We start from the raw sequence: 19,240 nt of genomic DNA, 5'->3' as shown, positions 1-19,240 counted from the left end.
ATATACAATCTGTTGAAACATGTGGACAAGAATAAGAGTGGCACTTGCTTGAAGCGCCGACTCCGGCTCTGGCTCAGGTTTCCGCTCAATGTCTTAAGCCACCATTAGGCACGGTAGTGTCAGGTGTGTGAGGTGAGCGTGACAAATAACCGCACTTCTGTTCTATTTCCGTGAGCTAATAATGTTAAGATTATAAGGGCTATGGGGCTATGTGGAAGCATAAACAACTTGTAATCACGCGCTATCTCATATCGAGGGTCATCCATGCTACCAACGCTTGCTTGCTGACTTGGTATAATCGCAAGTACAGCATGAAACATCGGACATTGACAACATAACCAACGTTTTCCTGATGACGTCGTTTAATTAACACCTCCTGGTAGAATAAAGGTTGATAACTATTTGCGCAACTACTCTGAACTCATCTTGCTTGACTAACATAGTTTACCCATTACCTCCCAGTGTATCGAATGCCGGGTTTTGCCAGCATGTCTCTCGGCTCACAATGCCGAAGCAACTGACTTCAAAACTATCAATGGTCCCTTACTTTCTGAACCGTCCCTACGCCAATGTCTTATAGGTTGTGGAAAGGTGCTAATTCCGTAACCTTAACAAGGCTATGGAGGAACTAGTTGTGTATTCGGAAAACGATCGATATTCGTTTTGGGCCCGAAATAAAAGCACCGGTGCTACTAAACCATGGTCTTTTAGAGCCACATAACCTGATGAGTGGCATAATGGGAGAGCTCATCATGTTAGAAGCTGTGGTTCTGTCCCTCCCGTCACTTCCAAGCCTCAATGGTGTTGTATGAGTTATACGTTATTTTATAGTTATGAGTTATATGTTATATGAGTAGGGTGTACATGACATTCTAAAAACTTCCTTTCATAAATGATCATATTTTGCTTTCGCTTCATATCTTGTCCCTTTGGCTCGAAACTGAAAACTTCGCAAACTTCGAAATCGACTTGAGTGAATCCTTTAGACACTATTTGAGCACCGCCTTTTGAGCGAAAGCTCGCTTCGGACACTCCGTTCCCAGATTTGCGCCCGGCACACCTCCTTTGGGGCCCACACTAACATATCAAACGAGTAGGGCAACAGGACGCTAACAGGCGTCAGATGTAGTTTTTTGTCTTGCCCACCAGGTGACAAACGCAGGGTGATCAACTGCCGCCCAGAGACAGCAGCCTGCCACGTGGCCCGCAACAGCTGCGCAACAATGGCCAGGGCACGTGCGGTAGAGCTCGTGCAGCGATTCATAGGACGACACGCGCTTATCCATCCGCAGCCCACCAGCTTCAGTGCATGAAGGTGTGTGTTGAGTGTTCCTCGGTGAATTCAGCGGAGAAGGAGGGTGCCAGACCAGACGAGACCTATGCGACTACGGCCTCAAACGGGTAAGGATATTTTCCAGATCTTGCAGTGCGTGAAATGCGACTTGATTTTCGTTCGTCACCGGACAATAGCACCGCAATATTTCGGGGGGGAGGGGCGGCCTTGTGCGCCTACTCGAATCGGCTTATACAATTTGATATATCGAAATCCCCGTACATAAATGTCCGCTCACGAGTATTGGTAAGTGCAAAACTTCGTGCCCGGAAATGTTCGCACGCACATTTATTTGTTGACGCTAAATTTTGAGCAATTGATTCATGAGCACACGGCACGGCATCGCTTCCCCCAGGTACCCAATGCTATCTCGCTTTTCCATACTTGCAAGGCTTTGTACTGAGTCCCGTCGTGCACGTGATTGTTCGTGTCGAATTCTGCTTTAAACTTAAAACTTTACTCACCATTCCATGAGTAGGACGCTTGTTATGCAGCAACTTGACCAAGGCGGTACCATATGATAATGCGTTTGTGACCGTGAGGATAAACATGCACCTGAGGCAACCAGAACATGGATACCCGCCAGCTGGGTAAGGTGGTGGTCGCCGTAACAACTCGGGGAAAATGCGTTAGGACCCACTTATCCACTCCCAGTGCTTGCTGTCACTGGTTAATCGATGCACGGACCTGTGGTCAGCAAGCATAGGAACGGCTGCTCCTGGGGTTGCAGTGGTTCGGTCACTAATACTGGTTTGAATCCACTTACTCTCTGGATTCGTTTGTTAGCTCTCAGCGGTGAAGTTCCGAAAAATCAGTTGGCTGAGCAGGGGAAGTGCCTAAAATGCCCACAAAATACACAAGAAACTAGTTTTCCCCGAGTTTGGCGTACTGTCTTCTCAAAAAGGGGGGAGGGAGCTCAGGGAGCTTTTTCCTAACTGAAGGCACACCTGAAGGACTTAACTGAAGGCACACCCCTGGCGGCAAGTCTTTGTGCGCTGTACTAATTCTACAAAGATCTGACCCTGGCTTTTCTGGAGCTGGGTACCATTAACTGCCTTATGGTATTGCGAAAGACAAAGCGCAACAGTGGTCATGTTTCTGATGGCCGTGAGTTACATGGCCGACAGTTTCTGATCCCGATGGTTTGCTAGTGCCACGGAAAGTGAAATTCAAAAACATTGGTGAGTTCAATCCTCTGGAACGAAACGGTTCACCTGTGGGAGCTGCCAGACGACGCCTTTAAAAATTACCTCAAACAGCATACGGTGAACGGGTGCATGCTAATCGCATTTATAAAAAACGCCGGGAATGCCACAGTTTTGTGGAAGAAAAACTTTGGTGACATCGGCTCATAGTGAGGATGACGTCATGAGCTCACGCTCTTGCTGCTGGTGACATCATCATCATCATCACCACGTTATGCTCTTGCTGCGGGTTACGTCATCAGCTCATGCTCTTTCTGCAGGTGACGTCAAATCAAGGACTCACCAAACCTCAATGGCAGTTGACGGCCAGGAAACTGGCGTTTTGTGACGCTTTTCCTGGCGACATGACGCTGCGTAGTCGTGTGGTAATATCGGAATGTCCGATGGCACACAGATTTATTACATTAACGGCAAAAATGGGATCATTCCAGGCCTTAAAAGGTTATGACGGTTGTGAATATATCCTTGTAGGTTACAACCCATGCAGCGCAGTTCAAAACCCCGTTCAAAATATTCCCTTTTAGTGTCTGACAGATTGGCTACATCCCACGCCTTGGTCGAACGGGTATCGTGAGTCATGAGAAGGTTGCCATGGCCAACTGAGCTATGTGACCGCTTTCACTGTTTACCTGAGGTGGGCGACTGTTACACGCCATAGTCCCGCAAACGCCGATTCTCACATCTTGGAACAGCTTTAGCGCTATTGACGCTTAGCTTTCTTCCAATCTGTGAAGCAAGTGTTGTTGTTCAGTCTTTGGATTGCCTGCATATCTGGTTTTCAGCATGTCCCCTACTCCGAGAAAGGGGACCAGATTCCCGGCGTGCCCCCAATTTGTTACCGCACCCGAACCATCAGGCCCGCTCGATCTGACATTGGTGGGCACTTTATGAACGAGGTAAGCCTTGCTGATAGCTGGAAACTTGGTCAGTCTGATTTGGTCTCGGATCTGCCTGCGAAAAAAACTCACGCCTGGCTCAAACATGTGCAGAAAATTGCTGCAGTTAACGCGAGCAGTAGGAATGATAATTTAGCCTTAATTGTAGGACACATAACCACAATCTGTGAAAAAGCATAGTTGTATCAGTTGTAATTAGGGGCGAATCTACAAGGGACCATGGGGACATACTCTCCCCTTTTGAAACACGATACGATTTTGGGGTACCACAGGGCACCACAATATTATGGTGGCGTAGCACCGAAGCCTCCATTTCGCGGTCTCATAACTTTTTTAACGAGCAAAAAAACCTTCATGTTGGACCCTGTGACTTTCATTTTCAAGGGACATGAGATCCAACAGTGCACCGCAAGGACACTAAAACCACCGTTTTTAAGGGGCATCGAATTCCAGGGACATCACATTGCTCGCTGCTTTCTGATGACGAACACTGAAGACTCCTAGGGCGGACGCCAAGCTCCAGGGAGGCGCCACAATGCCCGGTGAGTGGTGCACTCCCCCCCCCCCCCCGCTCCCCTCCCACCTCCGTTGCGAAATCATGAACTCGTTCTTGACTGCAGTGGCTTATTAACATACTAGCCCACAGGAGCACATGCGCTACTTAGCGATTCCTCCACATGTGGTAATGTGTGCGGGAATAAATGTCCGATAATACAAGATCAGAGGCAGACATGTAATGGTCAATAATCGAGAACATGCGGTCTTCTTTTGCGCCATTCAAAATACCTCGTGCATGCAGCGCGCAAAGCTGGGTTGGTAGTGACACCCGCAATGCAAAATGCTGTATCCGCCCCTGCCTGGTTGAAACGCTGTTTAGTCAAAGACGCAACATGAGAACACATGCCGTTCTATTATCACATGTGAGATGTCACGGTATATCACCATTTCAGTGTCATCAGTGTCCGCAGTGAGTCGTATGGATGTACCGCATATCTTCTCACCACATGCAAGCTATGTTTCCATACGAATTTCAATTTATTTGTAGACACGCACAGAGATGTGCCAACTGCGAAATACACCAAAGACATGACCTCCACCACTGGAACAGGGCGTGGGGAGCCCCTAAACTTGTGCAAATTTAGTATTGGGCCCATGGCATTGCATGCAACGGAACGCTTTTAAAAGCCTCGGCATCCCCACCCGAACTCTTGCCTCATGGCGAGGCTCCGAGTACGGTGAATGATGAGAAAAGACGTGCGACATGAAGAATTGCAGACTCGAAAAATGCGCTGAGCAGAGCGGTGCATACAAACGAGGTGCATGCACATGGATGCACACAGGATAGAAATGTCATGCCAAGAAGTGCACCCGTAGGTACATGCGGTGCTGAGAAGGGAGTTAAACTATGAATGCTATCAGACGGAGGGTATGCTCACCAATTGGAGGGGGGGGGGGGGCGGGTAACTGCGGATAATGACAAACTTATGCACATACGGAGCTTTGTGACAGAGTTATTTCTCCTGCACGGAGTTCTGCGCTTGTGATGCATCCGGAGATGCTGACTCCAGCATAAATAAACGCGATGCCAAGTTTAGAATGATATAAATGCGATGAGAAGTTCTGCGTCATACACGCCATTTCCCCAAAGCACCTAAAAGTAACATGAATATTTATTTGCATCCAGGGGTGTCAACTGTTGTAAATTATTGGTGGAGGGGCGAGCTTAGGGCCCGACAATCTTCCCTTTTTTCATCGGATGTAGCCCACTTTATTTTGATTAAACACAATAAATTACTTTTTATGAATTACGCCTTGTATGATTTATAAAAAAATATTTTATTTAAGCAGCGTAGAAGCCATTCAGGGTTGGATTCAGGGATAAGCTACTGGACGCACGCGTCTCTTCTGGTCGGCACGTGAAAGCGCCCCTTTAGAGGCCACCTTAGGGCGCTGATGGCACTCTTCTATGGCGGTCATGAGGGGCGACGCGCATTTTGGCTGTGGGGGACAGGGTCGGGGACGGGTTGAGCCATGAAGGATTTCATCCCCATATTCCAGAGCTTTTTACTTTAACCTCACAAGCCATCGCGTGTCTCACGGCGCTAGGTATGTGAAGTTTATTGCATCGTTTATCGGCTCAGCTGTTACGATTTGTATCTTGTGAAAGCAACCATGACTGGTATGAGACTGGTGCGAGGCGTCACTTCGCAGAAAGGTCAAAGAAGATAATCTCTGTGTTTTTATCATCTTTTGCCCACATGTTGTGTGGTATTCCAGCCTAAAACATGGGGGCCAAGCCAATATTGGGGGGTGGGGGGGGGGCAACTCACCATTAGGGGAGGCAGAACCCCTACAAAAGAATAAAAATCATCACCCATGTTTGCACCATGTGGACGTTGGATGTGTTTTTTGGGGGACTATGAGTTTGCGACTGCTCTGCCGACATCAAGTAACGTACATTGCACCAGCAGGTACTGGTTAAACGATGCTATCAAGCAGTCAGCGGTTTAGTTGCCAACACATGCATTGTTTGACAATATAACAATGCTTGCTTGATAACGCCGCTTAACTAATGCCTCATGGTGTGTGGAAGGTCGATAATGGCATATTAACGTCGTTCGAAGGAACATAATTTCGAAACACATCATGCCGACCAACCAGGGGCTCATTGGCTTCCTTACCTCGATCTTATTATTTTTGAGTAGTCCGATAATTAGCTTGATCGGGGCGACCATACACCATTACAGGAACAGGCATGTACAAGAGACCGCGGCTATCATGGCCCCCGGCACTGTTCCCGGAATTTTATTAAAAATATTATATTAACGCCACGGGCGATTAATCGCGGAGGGAGCTGACATACAGCTTGGGTTTTCCTTCTGGACGCTTTCTGAGAGCCTCCTGAGGCCGCTGTTCAGCTGCATGTGAGCCTCGGGAGGCCAGCATGAAAACGTTATTACATTTGTAAGAACTCTGTTCGGAAGCTCTAAGGCCTGTAGGACCAATCATATTGAAGCCCCGTGGCCCTGAGCCTGGATTATTAGGCTAAGGCAGAAGTTGTGCCCAGCCGATTGGCGAATTCCACGCATTCCTCGGATCCCAGTGAGCACACTCCATTTGGATTGTCGATTACCCTTTATACGGACGGGGCCGGTTTACGTAACGTCAAAATCCAGTCATCCCATACACGCCCTTACGATCGCTGTGATCGCATGCCTGAGCTTCGCCTCTGCCGCGCCCTTTGCCTCCCCCGTAACCCCGCCCCATAGCAACGCGGCGATCAGCTGCTGCGGAGGCGGTGTGCGTCCGCGGCTAAGCGATGCGCAGTCGGTCCTTGAACGTAACAGGTTGGGTGCGCGTCGCTGGTTGCCGTCTCCCATGTAGAAACACTTTTATGTAAATAGAAGGATTCTATCAGTTCTTAGTTCTTCTCAAAGCTGATTGAGGATGCCTGATCATTAGAAGACAGCTGTGAAAGGTAAGTCAACCGTAGTAACGAGCAGGGGCGCCGCCAGAACCTTGAAAAAGGGGGAACTACATGATTGACAAAGAGGTGTTCTTCAAGAAGGTTACATTTTATAGAACATACATCTCCACCATGAGCATTTCACTCGCAGCACGCGACGAACGCAATCAGCTCGCGTTAGCAGCATTGCCCAGCTTTGAAATCATACGACCCAAACGATGTCTTTAGCACCAAAGGTAATGAGGGCACAATTATCATCATCAATTTTGTGATTTTCGCCATCGCTGCTCGCAATGCTAGTATGGTAGATTGCTTATCATTTTCACCAAATTACCATCCGACTTTATTATGATTTCCGCACGAAGCCAGCAATTTTATTTATAACAGGCGGCAGAGGATTAACAGGCTGCACTAAAAAGGTGCCATGATCACCAAATCATGGATGTGCGAGCAACCAAGAAAAATATCCCAGTTTTCACATTCATGCATGGGCGTAAGGACAAGGGGACCATGCCCCCCCCCCCACTTTTCAAGGTGGAGGGGCCAGCAATGTTATCTTGATCCCCACTTTTCAGATTAAGGTTGCATTTGGTTTACTTTTGTACTAAATTAAACATGCATGCCGATTTACCTAGTTCACCAGCCATTTCCCTTAACATGCGTCATCTTTTTCGTTTGCTCATTGACCATCGCTTAGTGGCACAGCCGCAGGGCCGACGCCGCGTGGCCTATGGACAATGCAACGCCGGGCGTCGAGGCTGTTATTGCTATGGCTTGCGAGCATGCATGTTCAGCACCATATTACGTAGTTTTCTTATCTTTGACAGAATCTCGAGCATTTTAAGACGAACGTGGGTTAGCCATGTTAATAAAGTTAGGAACCCTATTTCATCTACGATCTACAGTCAGGGAGAACTCAATATCTCTGAGGAGCACAGAAAAACACGGAACTGGAACTGGAGTCTATGTGACAGCATCGGACTACCTGCGGTGATCAGGGATGTTGTTGCGTCAATGAGAGTTCCTGTGCTGATCCCGCCCCGTGCCACCAGAATGGTAGCCAGAAGACACTTCGCGATGGGACGGAATGGCCCTTCAGCCCTTGACCGGAAACGGTAATGTACCCTTGGTGTTCTACTCAAGAGGCCCCTTGCCCGGAAGGAAATAAGGGGTCTCATTATTGTTGAGTAGAGTGGGGCTCTCATTATCTTTGAAAAGCGCGGGTCGAAATGAATTACAAAAATGCGCAAGATCATGCCAGGTTTGCCTGAGAATGTTCATTTTTTCAGAATGTATTGAAACAAATTATATCAAAAAGCTTGAACATACCCGCCCGCAAACTCGAGGGCAAGGACAAAGATGGTCTGGGTTGCAACTTGCGTAAAACTGAAAAGTTTCGGCCACTGCAAGTGCCACCAGGTGTCGGGCGCCCTTTTAATTCGTCTTCTGGACAGATAAATAGCTGCAAAAACACGAAAAATGGAGATTTTACTTTCACTTTTCCAGTTCAACCACTAGATTCCAGCCCCATTTCGGGGCCTTACGCGCCAATCCGTTTTTTCTATCAGTCTAAAAATTGCACACGTGAAGTATGCGCTCAGACTGCCTTCTAAATACGAGACCTGATATGAAGCGTCCAAGGATACTTTTTCAGAAGCGTCGTCATTTTCGTCCACCCGTTGGACACAACCTAATATTAGCTGCTGGGCCGATGCTGCGCGGCCTACGGAGCCTGGGATCGACGCTTGTGTTTCCAAAATTTTCAAGTGGGCATGCTCAAAACTACATGGCATAAGTTGTATAACTAGTTGATTTAGGTATATAAAGGTAATAAATTCAGAAGCGTCATCATTTTCGCCCACCAATGAGCCACGACTAAATATTTTAGCTACTGGGCGAACGCTCCGCGGACTGAATACTGGATCGCCTGGTGTCGAGGTTTTTGTTGCTAAGGTTTGTGAGCGCGCATGTTAAAGAACACGTCACATAAATTGTATCACCGATTGATTCTGAGTGAATGGTGATCATTTTCAAACAAACGGGGATTGGCCACGTTTATATTCATTGTTGACCACTCGATCTGCAATCAAATTTTCATCTTCAAATTTGGATCAAACAAATCGGTTTATTATCTTCGTGACATCTTCAATGTCTGTAGAGCCCAGAAAAAAATTGACAAAGCTTCTGAATTCTAACAGTTTAGAAAGAGTCAACTAAACATTGTGAATTAAGAGCGCCGGTGATTTCTTCCATGCAGTCGTTCAACGCCTGATTTCTGCAGCTGATTGATCTCAAAATGCGAACAGAATTGAGCTCACGGTAGCTCCTGGTTTCTGTTCTGGTTACAAGGTAAAAATAACCATAAAACGAAGAAAACCGTGTCACTCGTTAACAAGTAAGCGATATCGGGGGATTTTGGGGGGGATCACCATAAGATGGGCTTTTGTCAACCTTGTGTTCCTCCTTGGCAAAGGTCTGGCTACGCTCGTGCCTACACGCAAAAGCAAATCAAGTCGTATGCGTTGCATGATGGGCAATGAAGTGTCCGTTGGGCCAATTAATACCTAAGGCAGACAGCTTCTCGGAGGCTATTTTTCTGTGATGATGTAGTGTGAAGGAAGATAATTCGGAAAAAGATACTGTTGCAGGTGTCTAACGCGTGTTTAATGCACCATGTAGAAGTAACGCTGACCCAAAAGTATGCAACAAAGCAGCGATACGATCAGTACGCCGTCAGTCATGCGCGAGACATCGGGCCCAGGGCAGTGACCACCGACGGCGGACAGGAGCAGGGCCCGGATAAGGAACATATGACAGGTGGGCCTTATTAGGTGGCTTGATTCTTAAAAGAGGATCTCCAGTTTTGTGGCTTTTGTTCATTGTTTCTAGCAGTATCAAGCTCCCGAACATGTTTCCGCCTAAAATGCTGCGACAGGTCTTATCTCATGAAAATCAGCCAGCGAAATGAAGGCGCATGACACTCTGTCCCGCTGTGAGCCATCGACCCACTTTCAAAATTATCACCAGCCTTTATCCAGGCCGTATTTTGGCCTCTACACTGCGGAGGCAGATGCTTCCTTAATGACCCAAAATACCCGCTCGTGGAATTTCGCCTTCCCAGGAAAGACAATGTTAAAATGGACGAATAGTGTAGGGAAGTCGGATAGCCTTATCTGCCAAATAACAAATGAGTCGAACAGGCAAGGTTGTGTATCAGTAATAAACAGCTCTAGATGCACATATAGCATAGCAGCCATGACATTCGAATAAAGAGCAATAACAACCTTCATTCCTGCCCCCCCCCCCCTCGGTCATCGGGCTGGCTTTCCAGAAAAAGTTCCTGAAGTACACCGTGAGCTTGGCCCCCGCTTTTTGAAACGTTCCTACGTCTATGCATTCATGTTCACATTTTCTTCTAGTGCGCTAAACGTCTGTACATTCCATTATTTTGATCATTTTGACCATCTGATAACTTTCATCTGATATCTTTCATTTGATCATCTGATATTTTTCGGCCCATCTTACACCGACCAGAAAGGCATGTGCCCTCTTACTTTAACATCGCACTTTTTGCACCTCATATATTAGATCAAGTTGTGAAACTTCAGCACATCGTGCTGGCAATGTTGGTTAAGATACATCACGTCGGTTCAATGGTTATGACTCATGCATTGCCGTGAGATGTTGCCATCATGTCGTGCGGACTGATTGCAGTGACGCCCTCTTAAAGTAGTACACCTGTTACATAATTATAATTGTCGAAACCTGGAAACCGCTCTGACATCCAAAGACGTACCTTACCGAGACAAAATGCCAACAGAAATCACAAGGAAATAAGCCGAGCCCCGGAAACCGAAGAACGGAACCAGGCCAGCGTTTTCGGTACAGTACATATACGTTTACTGGCGCCGTGCACCTCATACACGAGTCCGGACAATGTGATTCACACTTACTAGAAATAAAGACACCGTGCTGACAATGTCGGCTGAGCTATAACACTTCGGTTCAATGAATATGACTCATGCTTTGCCGTGAGATGTTGCCATCATGTCGTGCGGACGGACTGTAGTAGCACCCTCTTAAATTAGTGCACCTCGCACATAATTCAAACTGGCGGGACCTGAAAAGCGGATGTCATAATGTCATGTCAAAGCATAGTCGTATTTGAATGTCAAAGTAGATTTCAGGTCTCGCCAATTGGAGTTAGACAAGAAGTGCACTACTTTAAGAAGGTGCTACTACAATCCGTCCGCACGATATGACAGCAGCATTTCACTACAATGCATGAGTCATATTCATTAAACCAAAGTGTTGTAGCTCAAGCGACATTGTTGGCACGATGTGTTTATTTCTAGTAAGAATGAATCACATTATTCGAACTCGTGTTTGAGGTGCACGGCGGCAGTAAACGTATATGTACCGTACCGGAAGAAATGGCTTTACTTCGGTCTTCCGTTTCCGGGGATTGGCTTATTTCCTCAGGATTAATGTTGCCATTTTACCTCGGTAAAGTATGTCTTTAGATGTCAGGGCGGTTTTCAGATCTCACCAATTGTAGTAATACAAGAGGTGCACTACTTTAAGAGGGTGCTTCTGCAGTTCGCCCTCACATGATGACAGCATCTCGCGGCAAAGGATGGGTCATGATCATTTAACCGAAGTGTTGTAGCTCGTCTAAAATATGAGCTGATTTCATCATCTGATGCTTGTTTCAACATCTCGGGATTTTTAGGGCGCATGGACTGCTGTAGGTTATGTTTCAACATCTTCAAATGTTGAACATTGCCTTTAATCAACCTTCTGTAAATAGCTTCTAGCATTTACAGCCTTGTGAAATTTGGATAATTGATATAGCCTAGCTATTCCAAAAACGGTTATCACGAAAACCCAGCTGGTCCAGGTCATCTAAGGTCTCGATTGAAGCTGCCACATCAAATATGCTCGACAGTCTTCATTCGTGGTTGCTTCCGTGCTTAAGAGTTAATCAATCACGAAAAGATGCGAGAACAAATGAGGCCGTAGAAACCATGTCGCGGAGGAAGCAGAGAAATTTCTTCCATCACATGTAAAGTTTCGCTTTGGGTGATTTTGGGTGTTATCGTTCTAAGGGAGGGGCACCAAGTTGTTAGACGTTTGAAGCCTGTGGGTTTTTTGGTCGCCATTAAAACAGAACATGATTTCGCTGGCTGGGGCTGGAAGGTGGAGTACGCTTCCCAGGCAAGTACTGTCTGTGGTTAGATTCCGTTGCTTTTTGCAAAAGGCTGGGCGTCCGATGTGTCTTTGTCGTCAATATACCTTCTGGGCGCTAGAGGACATTCCTGATTTTGCTGAATCATTGGAAGGGCTTGTTGAAATTGGCAGTTTTGCGTCAACTAGCTATTTACAAGGCACGGCAATGCATTTCATTTCTATGGAATGCAAAGCTGCGCACACATTAGGCAAGCTCCACCGAATGATCAAGTTGTTCACTATAGCAGCGGAATCATTATTGCGAATGCACGAATTTGGGAAAATGAGGCGACGGGGTGGCTGACCTTGATATTGCGGGTGCTGCTTGAAGATCGTATGTTCTGTCGTCACAAACTAAGTACGACAGAGGCTTGCTGAAAAACAATGGAGGCCTGCTACAGACTGTCTAGTCATAAATTGATATATTGATCAGGCGCCTCGACTGTTATAGTCCATCACAGAAATCGCGACCATGCACAATGGGCGACATAACTGACTTCAAATCCTGAAATGCAACGACCTGGTCAGGCAATTGCGACAAACAGACATTGGCGAGCAGTGGCTGCCGAGCTCGTCAGAAATCCACGTTCCGACATGTCTCAGAACGAGAATTCTCAGTCTCAGAACGCGCCAGCCAACGTGGTCGAGTTCAGTATCTCGATCCAGTAGCCGTCCGGGTCCTTGACGAAGGCCACCGCCTTGACGAGGCCTTCGTTAGGTTTCTTGGCGAAGACGACGCCGAGCTGCTCGAGCCGCGCGCAGGCGGCGTCGACGTCGGGGACCTCCAGTGCGATGTGACCGAAGCCCTTGGCCGGCTCGCTGTTGCCGCTGTGGTAGCCGGCAAACTGCGGGTCAGACTCGGTGCCCCAGGCGTGGGCCAGCTCGACAACCGCCCGCCGGCTGAAGCACCAGCGCGTGCGCTCCGTCTCGTCCGACGGTATGTCGCCGCCCGACTCGTAGCCCATAAGGAAGAGCGACATCTTGGCCGCCGGCAGGTCCAGTCGCTTCAGCAGCCGCATGCCCAGCACGCGCGTGTAGAAGTCCAGCGAGGCCTTGGGGTCCTTGATGCGGTACATGGTGTGCTGCATGATAAAATCCTTGGTGGCCGGGTCGGGCTCCGAGCAGGCGGCCTTAACCTCTGCTTCGGTGAGAGGCATCACTGAACGCGTGTGGTCTGCAATGGGCCAGTTCAGATTGTAAATCACCCACATCACACAGTAGTATCATATTGCAGACGGAAGACACTTTTTTTGTAGTTTGAACCTAGATTTGGCCATCCGTAATCTTCACCATTGTCCCTCAGAACACATCTTGATCCATGCAGTGTTGGAGTAGGCATGCCACAACATGACATGCAGTCGCGCAATTCGGGGCGTGATTTCTGCATTTTTAAGGTGTTTTTTTTTACGCGAAGAGAATTAATTCCCAGAAGAATTCACAGGTCATGTTGAATGGCGTTAACTTTGACTGGCACCGTGCCCAGAGATGTCGTTAAATGTGCTTATATTTAATTGTTACATTGTACCATTGTACTCTTGTCCTGACAATGATCCGCATTGTATCGAAATATTATGCCCGTGAAGTTAGCAGTTTATTCATCGATTCATTTGGCGACGACTTCCGATTTCTCTGAAAGACGGTTTCAAGGTCAATTGTGGTATGAGAACGCCATACACGACCCTGGTTTTGAAATATCATGTAACCTTCACGGTCACAAGCTGGGCCAAATAACTGGGAACTCGATTTCACCAAAAAATTACCGGCTGATTTTCAACTCGCAAATGTCAAAATATTCACCCCAGAAAGAACTAGCGTCCGTCTAATAGTTCTGACCTCTCAAAGTCACCCTTCAAGGTCAAACGCGGGCTCAAAAGACTGCGAACTCTATACCACCCAAAAATTACAAATTACAAAAATTGCTTACAAACGTCAGAATATTCACCACAAAAAGAACTAGCGCCCGTCTAAAACCCTTGACCTTTCAAGGTCACTCTTTATGGTCGAACGCGGGCTTAAAGGACGGGGAACTTCATATTAACCAAAAATTACCGGCCGATTTTTAACTTACCGGGTTCAAAACATTCACCACAAAAAGAGCCAGCATCCGTCAAAAAATCTTGACCTCTCAAGGTCACCATTCAAGGGTATACGCGGCCTCGAAGGACAGGGGACTCCATATCACCCAAAGAACAACCCGAATATCACCATGCAGGTTGACCTTAAAAAGCATGAGTGACTACCGCTGGATCTAACCCATGTTTATTTTGTAGCGCTTAACGAGTCGAAATAGGATGGTAATTTGCAAGTGATCTTGAGTTCTCCGTCCCTTGAGTCCGCGTTTTACCTTCAAGGTTGACATTGAAAGGTCAGGACATTTTGACGGACGTTAGCTCATGCGCCTGTGATTATTTTGATGCTTGTAGTTTTCAAATCGGCCAGTACTTTAAGGGTGATTTAGAGTTCCCGTCCTTTCAGCCCGCCTTTGACACTGAAGTATGACGTTGAGAGGCCAGGATTTTTTGACTGACGCTAGCTCTTTCTACAGTGAATAGTCCTGTGTTTGTAAGTTAAAAAGCGGCCGGTATTTTTTGGGTGATATGGGGTTCCCCGTCCTTTGAGCCTGCGTTTGACCTTGAAGAATGACCTTGAAAGGCCAGGACTTTTTCACGGACGCCTCATCTTTTTGTGGCAAATGTCATAATGCATGCAAGGTTAAAACTGGCCTGTGATTTTGGGTGATATGGAGTTCCCCGTGCTTCGAGACAGCGTTTGACCTTGAAGGGTGACCTTCAGAGGTCAGGACTTTTTGATGGGCGCTAGCTCTTTTTGTGGTGAGTATTTTGATGTTTATAAATTACAACTCGATCATTAATTTTTTGGTGATGTGGAGTTCCCCGTCCTTTGAGCCCGCGTTTGACCTTACAGCGTGACCTTGAGGATTGAGGATTTTTGAGGGACGCTAGTTCCTTCTGTAGGAAATATTCTGTTGTTTCTAAGTTTGAAATAGGCCAATAACTTTTGGGGGATACGAAGTTCCCCGTCCTTCGAGCCTGCGTTTAACCTTGAAGGGGACCTTCGTAGGTCAGGACTTTTTGACGAACGGTAGCTCTTTTGTGATGAATATTCTGATATTTGCGAGTTAAAAAATGTCTGGTAATTTTTGGGTGATAGAGTTTCCCGTCCTTTGAGCCCACGTATGACCTTGAAGGGCGACCTTCAGAGATCAGGACTTGATGTCGGATGACTGGTGATGACTGGTGACTCTTTCTGGTGACTATTTTTATGTCCTTAAGTTTAAAGTCAGCCGGTAATTTTGGGTGACATGGAGTTCCCGTTCTTGGAGCCCGCGTTTGACCTTGAAGAGTGGCCTTGAGAGGTCAGAACTTTTTGACGGACGTTAGCTCTCTGTGGTGAATGTTTTGATCTTTGTAAGTTAAAAATTGGCGGTAATTTTTGGGTGATATGAAGTTCCCCATCCTTGGAGCCCGCGTTTGACCTTGAAGGAGGTCAGGAGACGGGACAGGAGACTTGAAGAGGTCAGGACTTTTTGACGGACGCTAGCTCTTTCTGTGGTTAATGTTCTGATGTTTGTAAGCTGAAAATCGGCCGGTAATTTTTGGTTGATATGAAGTTCCCCGTCCTTTGAGCCCGCGTTTGACCTTGAAGGATGGCCTTGAGAGGTCAGGACTTTTTGATGGACGCTAGTCTTTCTGTGGTGAATGTTCTGCTCTTTGTAAAACAAAAATCGGCCGGTAATTTTTGAATGATGTGGAGTTCCCTGTCCTTTTAGTCCGTGTTTGACCTTGAAGGGTGACCTTAAGGGGTCAGTATTTTTTAATGGACGCTAGTTCTTTCTGTGGTGAATATTCTGACAGCTGCACGTTGAAAATCTGCTGGAAATGTTTTGGTTATATCGAGTTCCCCGTCTTTTGACCCAGGTTTTGACCTTGAAGGTCACATGATATTGCAAAATAAGGGTCATTTTTGGTGGTCTCATGCCACAATTGACCCTGCAACCATTTTTCGTGGAAAACGGAACTCGTCGCTGAAAAAATCACTGAATAAATCGCTACCATCACGGACATCAAAACGTTGACGAATTGGCAAAATGATATCGACTGCTCTCCTTACCGAGCTTTCGCTGCTCGTGTGTTGTGTATTTCGTAGATTGCGTATGTCAAACGACGTGCATGGCAGTAGCACATATGCATGTCGTGAGACACGCAGTCTACGAAATACACAACACACATGCACGATTACAGGGCATGTGCAATACAACATGGACGACTGGAACACACATTTCCTCATGCGACTTAATTGGTAAAAGTTGGATGCTACATGCACGCGAGAAGGCAATGAAACCACTTTCACTCAGACACGATGGAATTCAAATCAATAATGAACGTGAGTATTTGCCACGTCAAAAAATTTCCCTAAATCTTGCGTGAGACGGGGATGGGTATACTTACTGTGAGTGCCTCGTATCCAACGGAGTGGCCGCGTGCGCCCGCCCCTGCCTCGCGTAGTAGCAGGAGCGGCCCCTAGAGGCGCTCCCGTCACTAGCCCAGGCGTCCTCTCCCCCCGGCGTTCCGCGCCCGTCCGTGCGGCGCGTGTGGCCGGCGCTCCACAGCGCACGCACGACCTTGGAAGTCCGCGCATGGCGGGGCCCGGGTTCACCTGTGTTCGACTGATGCGGGTCACGACCTGTGGCCGTGCTTGACCGCGGTGCTCGGCGGAAACAACCTGCAGCAACAGCGCGGGACATACTACACTGATACAAATCGATATGGCGCGATCACGATAACCCGACGTTGTGTGGTCAGTTTTATTGGCGAAGGGCTTTTCGAGCGCGCCTGTTGATGTTCTTCTATCGTGTTTTGGAGAGCATCTGGCTTGTAGATAAATGCCTGGCCGGATAAGCGTTATGTTATGAGCTGATCAGCGTGATTGACGTGATGCAGTCCCGCGTCGCACTTGATCTCGCAAGTGTTCGCTGTGGACTGCACTGAGAGTGCCACGCCTGAACCGCCGGCATCCTGCCGCTTCTTGAAGAGGTCCATGCTACCGACCATTTACTAGGCAGCTACATTCTGTTCCAACTTAGTCCGCTGTCTGTGGCCGAGGTGGAGCTGTTTCCGCCGGATGGGCCTCGACCTATCGGTCATGCGCGCATTGGCGGTACCAGCCGTCGACAGGGCAGGCGCACCGACAGGGCCGTCGACAGGGCAGGCGCACCGACAGGGCCGTCGACAGGGCAGGCGCACCGATCGCCGGGGCGGCCTGGCCGTCGAATTCAGCTGCGCCGCGTTCAAGTGCGAGCCACCGACACGATCCAGTTCTGCCGGCATTTTGACGGCGTCCTCATCGAAGGTCCGTGGCCGCTCCGCCACACCTGAGCCCGCCCGTGCGGACCGAGCAGATCGCCATGCGCGTGTGCCGGCCGGGCGCTGGGGACGCGGACGTCACGGCCCAGCGCCGCGATACGCCGGACGCGCAGCGGTCCCATAGCAGGCCACGTGGCCCGCCGTGGGCAGGCGTAGCCGCTACGGACGGACAGCCGCGCCCCTCAGCGTGCCATCATGGGATGTTTCAACACGTCCGGAAGAAGCAGCAAACTCACCGCGTGTCAGCGGGATGTGACGTCACTGGTTCCCAACATCGATACTGTGTGCAAGCCCCTTCGAAGGAACAGCTGCCTTGTGCCTGGCTGCACTCACAGAGTTGGCAGCGTGGGCAGCCGAGCCCTGTTCTTGCCGGGTGATGACGTCACGACGTGGGGGTCGGGGGTCGATCGATCGAAGGTCGGAGGCAGTGTGGCCATAACAACCGGGGAAACAACGTAGACGTGGACCCTACGGCCGCGGAGTCTCATTTTGGGTCTGAGCTTTCCGGCTGCAAGCAAAGTGGCATGACAACTGTGAACAACAGGGCTTGAGATGAGACTGGCCTCGGCTTTAGCTTCGGTTTTGCGAAGTCGCAGTTTTGATGTTCCGGTTTCGGATTTTGCTTCTACTGAGAAACATTTGCCAAGGCTTCGGCTTCAACTTCGGCTTCGAACAAGCTTTGGACAATGACTGTGGCTTTGGCTCCGCACCATCTCCAGATTGGGCTTTGTCATGGCGATTTTTCACTTGCGGCTTTTCACAAATCAGGCTTGGCCTGCATGCCGCCTCCTTATGTCATACAACTTCTTAAGCTGCGACGGATACACGGCTGAGAGACCAAACCGACTGGCCATTCTCAGGATCGGTTAACATCTGAGGACGTCCAGAGAACTCACTTCCCGAAGCATCGTGTACATACAAACATGAGACGAGAACAATGGTCCAAAACAATCTGCTCTCTGCTGTACTAACACATCGCGCCAATAATGCCACAGGCTGCTTGTGTAGAGGGCTTCACAGTCTGGTCCCAAGAAGTTTATGCAAACGCAGGAATGGTTTGGTTCCGCAAAACAATTTGTGCACTAGATGGAGCCTCGGTTTAGGCCTCGCGATGCGGGACTGATGCTTCGTGCTTCCCGAGTGCGAAACCGCTGGCCTCGGTTTGGCTTGTCGTATTTTCATGCCATCGTTCTGGTTTCGAATTCCGCTTCGAATCCAGAAGCCTGGCTTTGTCCCCATGCCTGACGAAGAAACATCAGCATCCCTCTAGGGTATGTATATTGGCCAGGAAGAACAGACGGCATCAGAGAAGGCATCAAAGACCTCGAGCACAAAGTCGAGCGGCGTGTCCGTCCGGAAGCGCCAACCTACGCATTGGCTGACCTGAAGATAGACCTGCCATCAGTGAGCCGCCAAGGCAGTCCTGCTACTTCGCGACATCGTCTGCGACTTCGGCTTGGCACAGCTGGTCCAAGTGCCGATGTGTTGCCGCGGTGACCAGGGACGGCCATCAATGGACGACGCCGTGTTTAATCGGTCTCGCATTCGCGCTCGGTGCTGATCAAGGCTCCGAGGTAGTGGTGGAGGAGCACGACATCAGCGATCTCAAATGTGTGGCATTAAACCTACTCGCATGACATCAGGAAGGCGACAAACTCATCATTTTCCAATGCGCTCGTCACCTTTTTGGTTGTTGTTTTGGTCACTTTCCTTTGATGCTTTCAGAC

General features: G+C 48.4%; 2 protein-coding genes across 3 annotated transcripts in view; one reads left to right on the top strand and one right to left on the bottom strand.

Annotated features, from left to right (window-relative positions):
- Window positions 1-1,319: 1,319 nt before the first annotated feature.
- LOC119089528 (fibroblast growth factor receptor 1) overlaps window positions 1,320-19,240 on the top strand; it is a 36,631-nt gene continuing 18,710 nt past the window's right edge. Inside the window, exons 1-2 of one of the 2 annotated variants that reach the window (XM_037212265.1) lie at window positions 1,336-1,401; window positions 3,888-3,976. In XM_037212265.1, coding sequence (XP_037068160.1) covers window positions 3,970-3,976 — 7 coding nt within the window. In that variant the 5' untranslated portion in view covers window positions 1,336-1,401; window positions 3,888-3,969. Of the gene's footprint in view, window positions 1,402-3,887; window positions 3,977-19,240 lie in introns of both variants that reach the window. The other variant, XM_037212264.1, reaches the window with a different exon arrangement.
- On the bottom strand, window positions 12,537-16,827 carry LOC119089529 (lactoylglutathione lyase). The gene is made up of 2 exons (XM_037212266.1): window positions 16,599-16,827; window positions 12,537-13,303 (listed from the first exon to the last, which is right to left on the bottom strand). Exons 1-2 carry the CDS (start codon window positions 16,786-16,788, stop codon window positions 12,750-12,752), a joined length of 744 nt encoding a protein of 247 aa, XP_037068161.1. The 5' UTR covers window positions 16,789-16,827; the 3' UTR covers window positions 12,537-12,749.

Source organism: Pollicipes pollicipes, unplaced genomic scaffold (genome assembly GCF_011947565.3).
Source record: "Pollicipes pollicipes isolate AB1234 unplaced genomic scaffold, Ppol_2.1 Scaffold_3087;HRSCAF=3621_pilon_pilon_pilon, whole genome shotgun sequence".
NCBI lineage: Eukaryota > Metazoa > Arthropoda > Thecostraca > Pollicipedomorpha > Pollicipedidae > Pollicipes > Pollicipes pollicipes.
The sequence above is the reverse complement of the archived record's forward strand: the minus strand, read 5'-3'. Positions and strand labels throughout refer to the sequence as shown.

Bases quoted from the DNA above. Each gene is read 5' to 3' on its own strand.
- LOC119089529 (XM_037212266.1), bottom strand. From the start codon at position 16,788: ATGCGCGGACTTCCAAGGTCGTGCGTGCGCTGTGGAGCGCCGGCCACA. The intron at 13,304-16,598 runs GTAAGTATACCC...GGCCCATTGCAG, and splicing joins TTGGATACGAGGCACTCACA to ACCACACGCGTTCAGTGATG.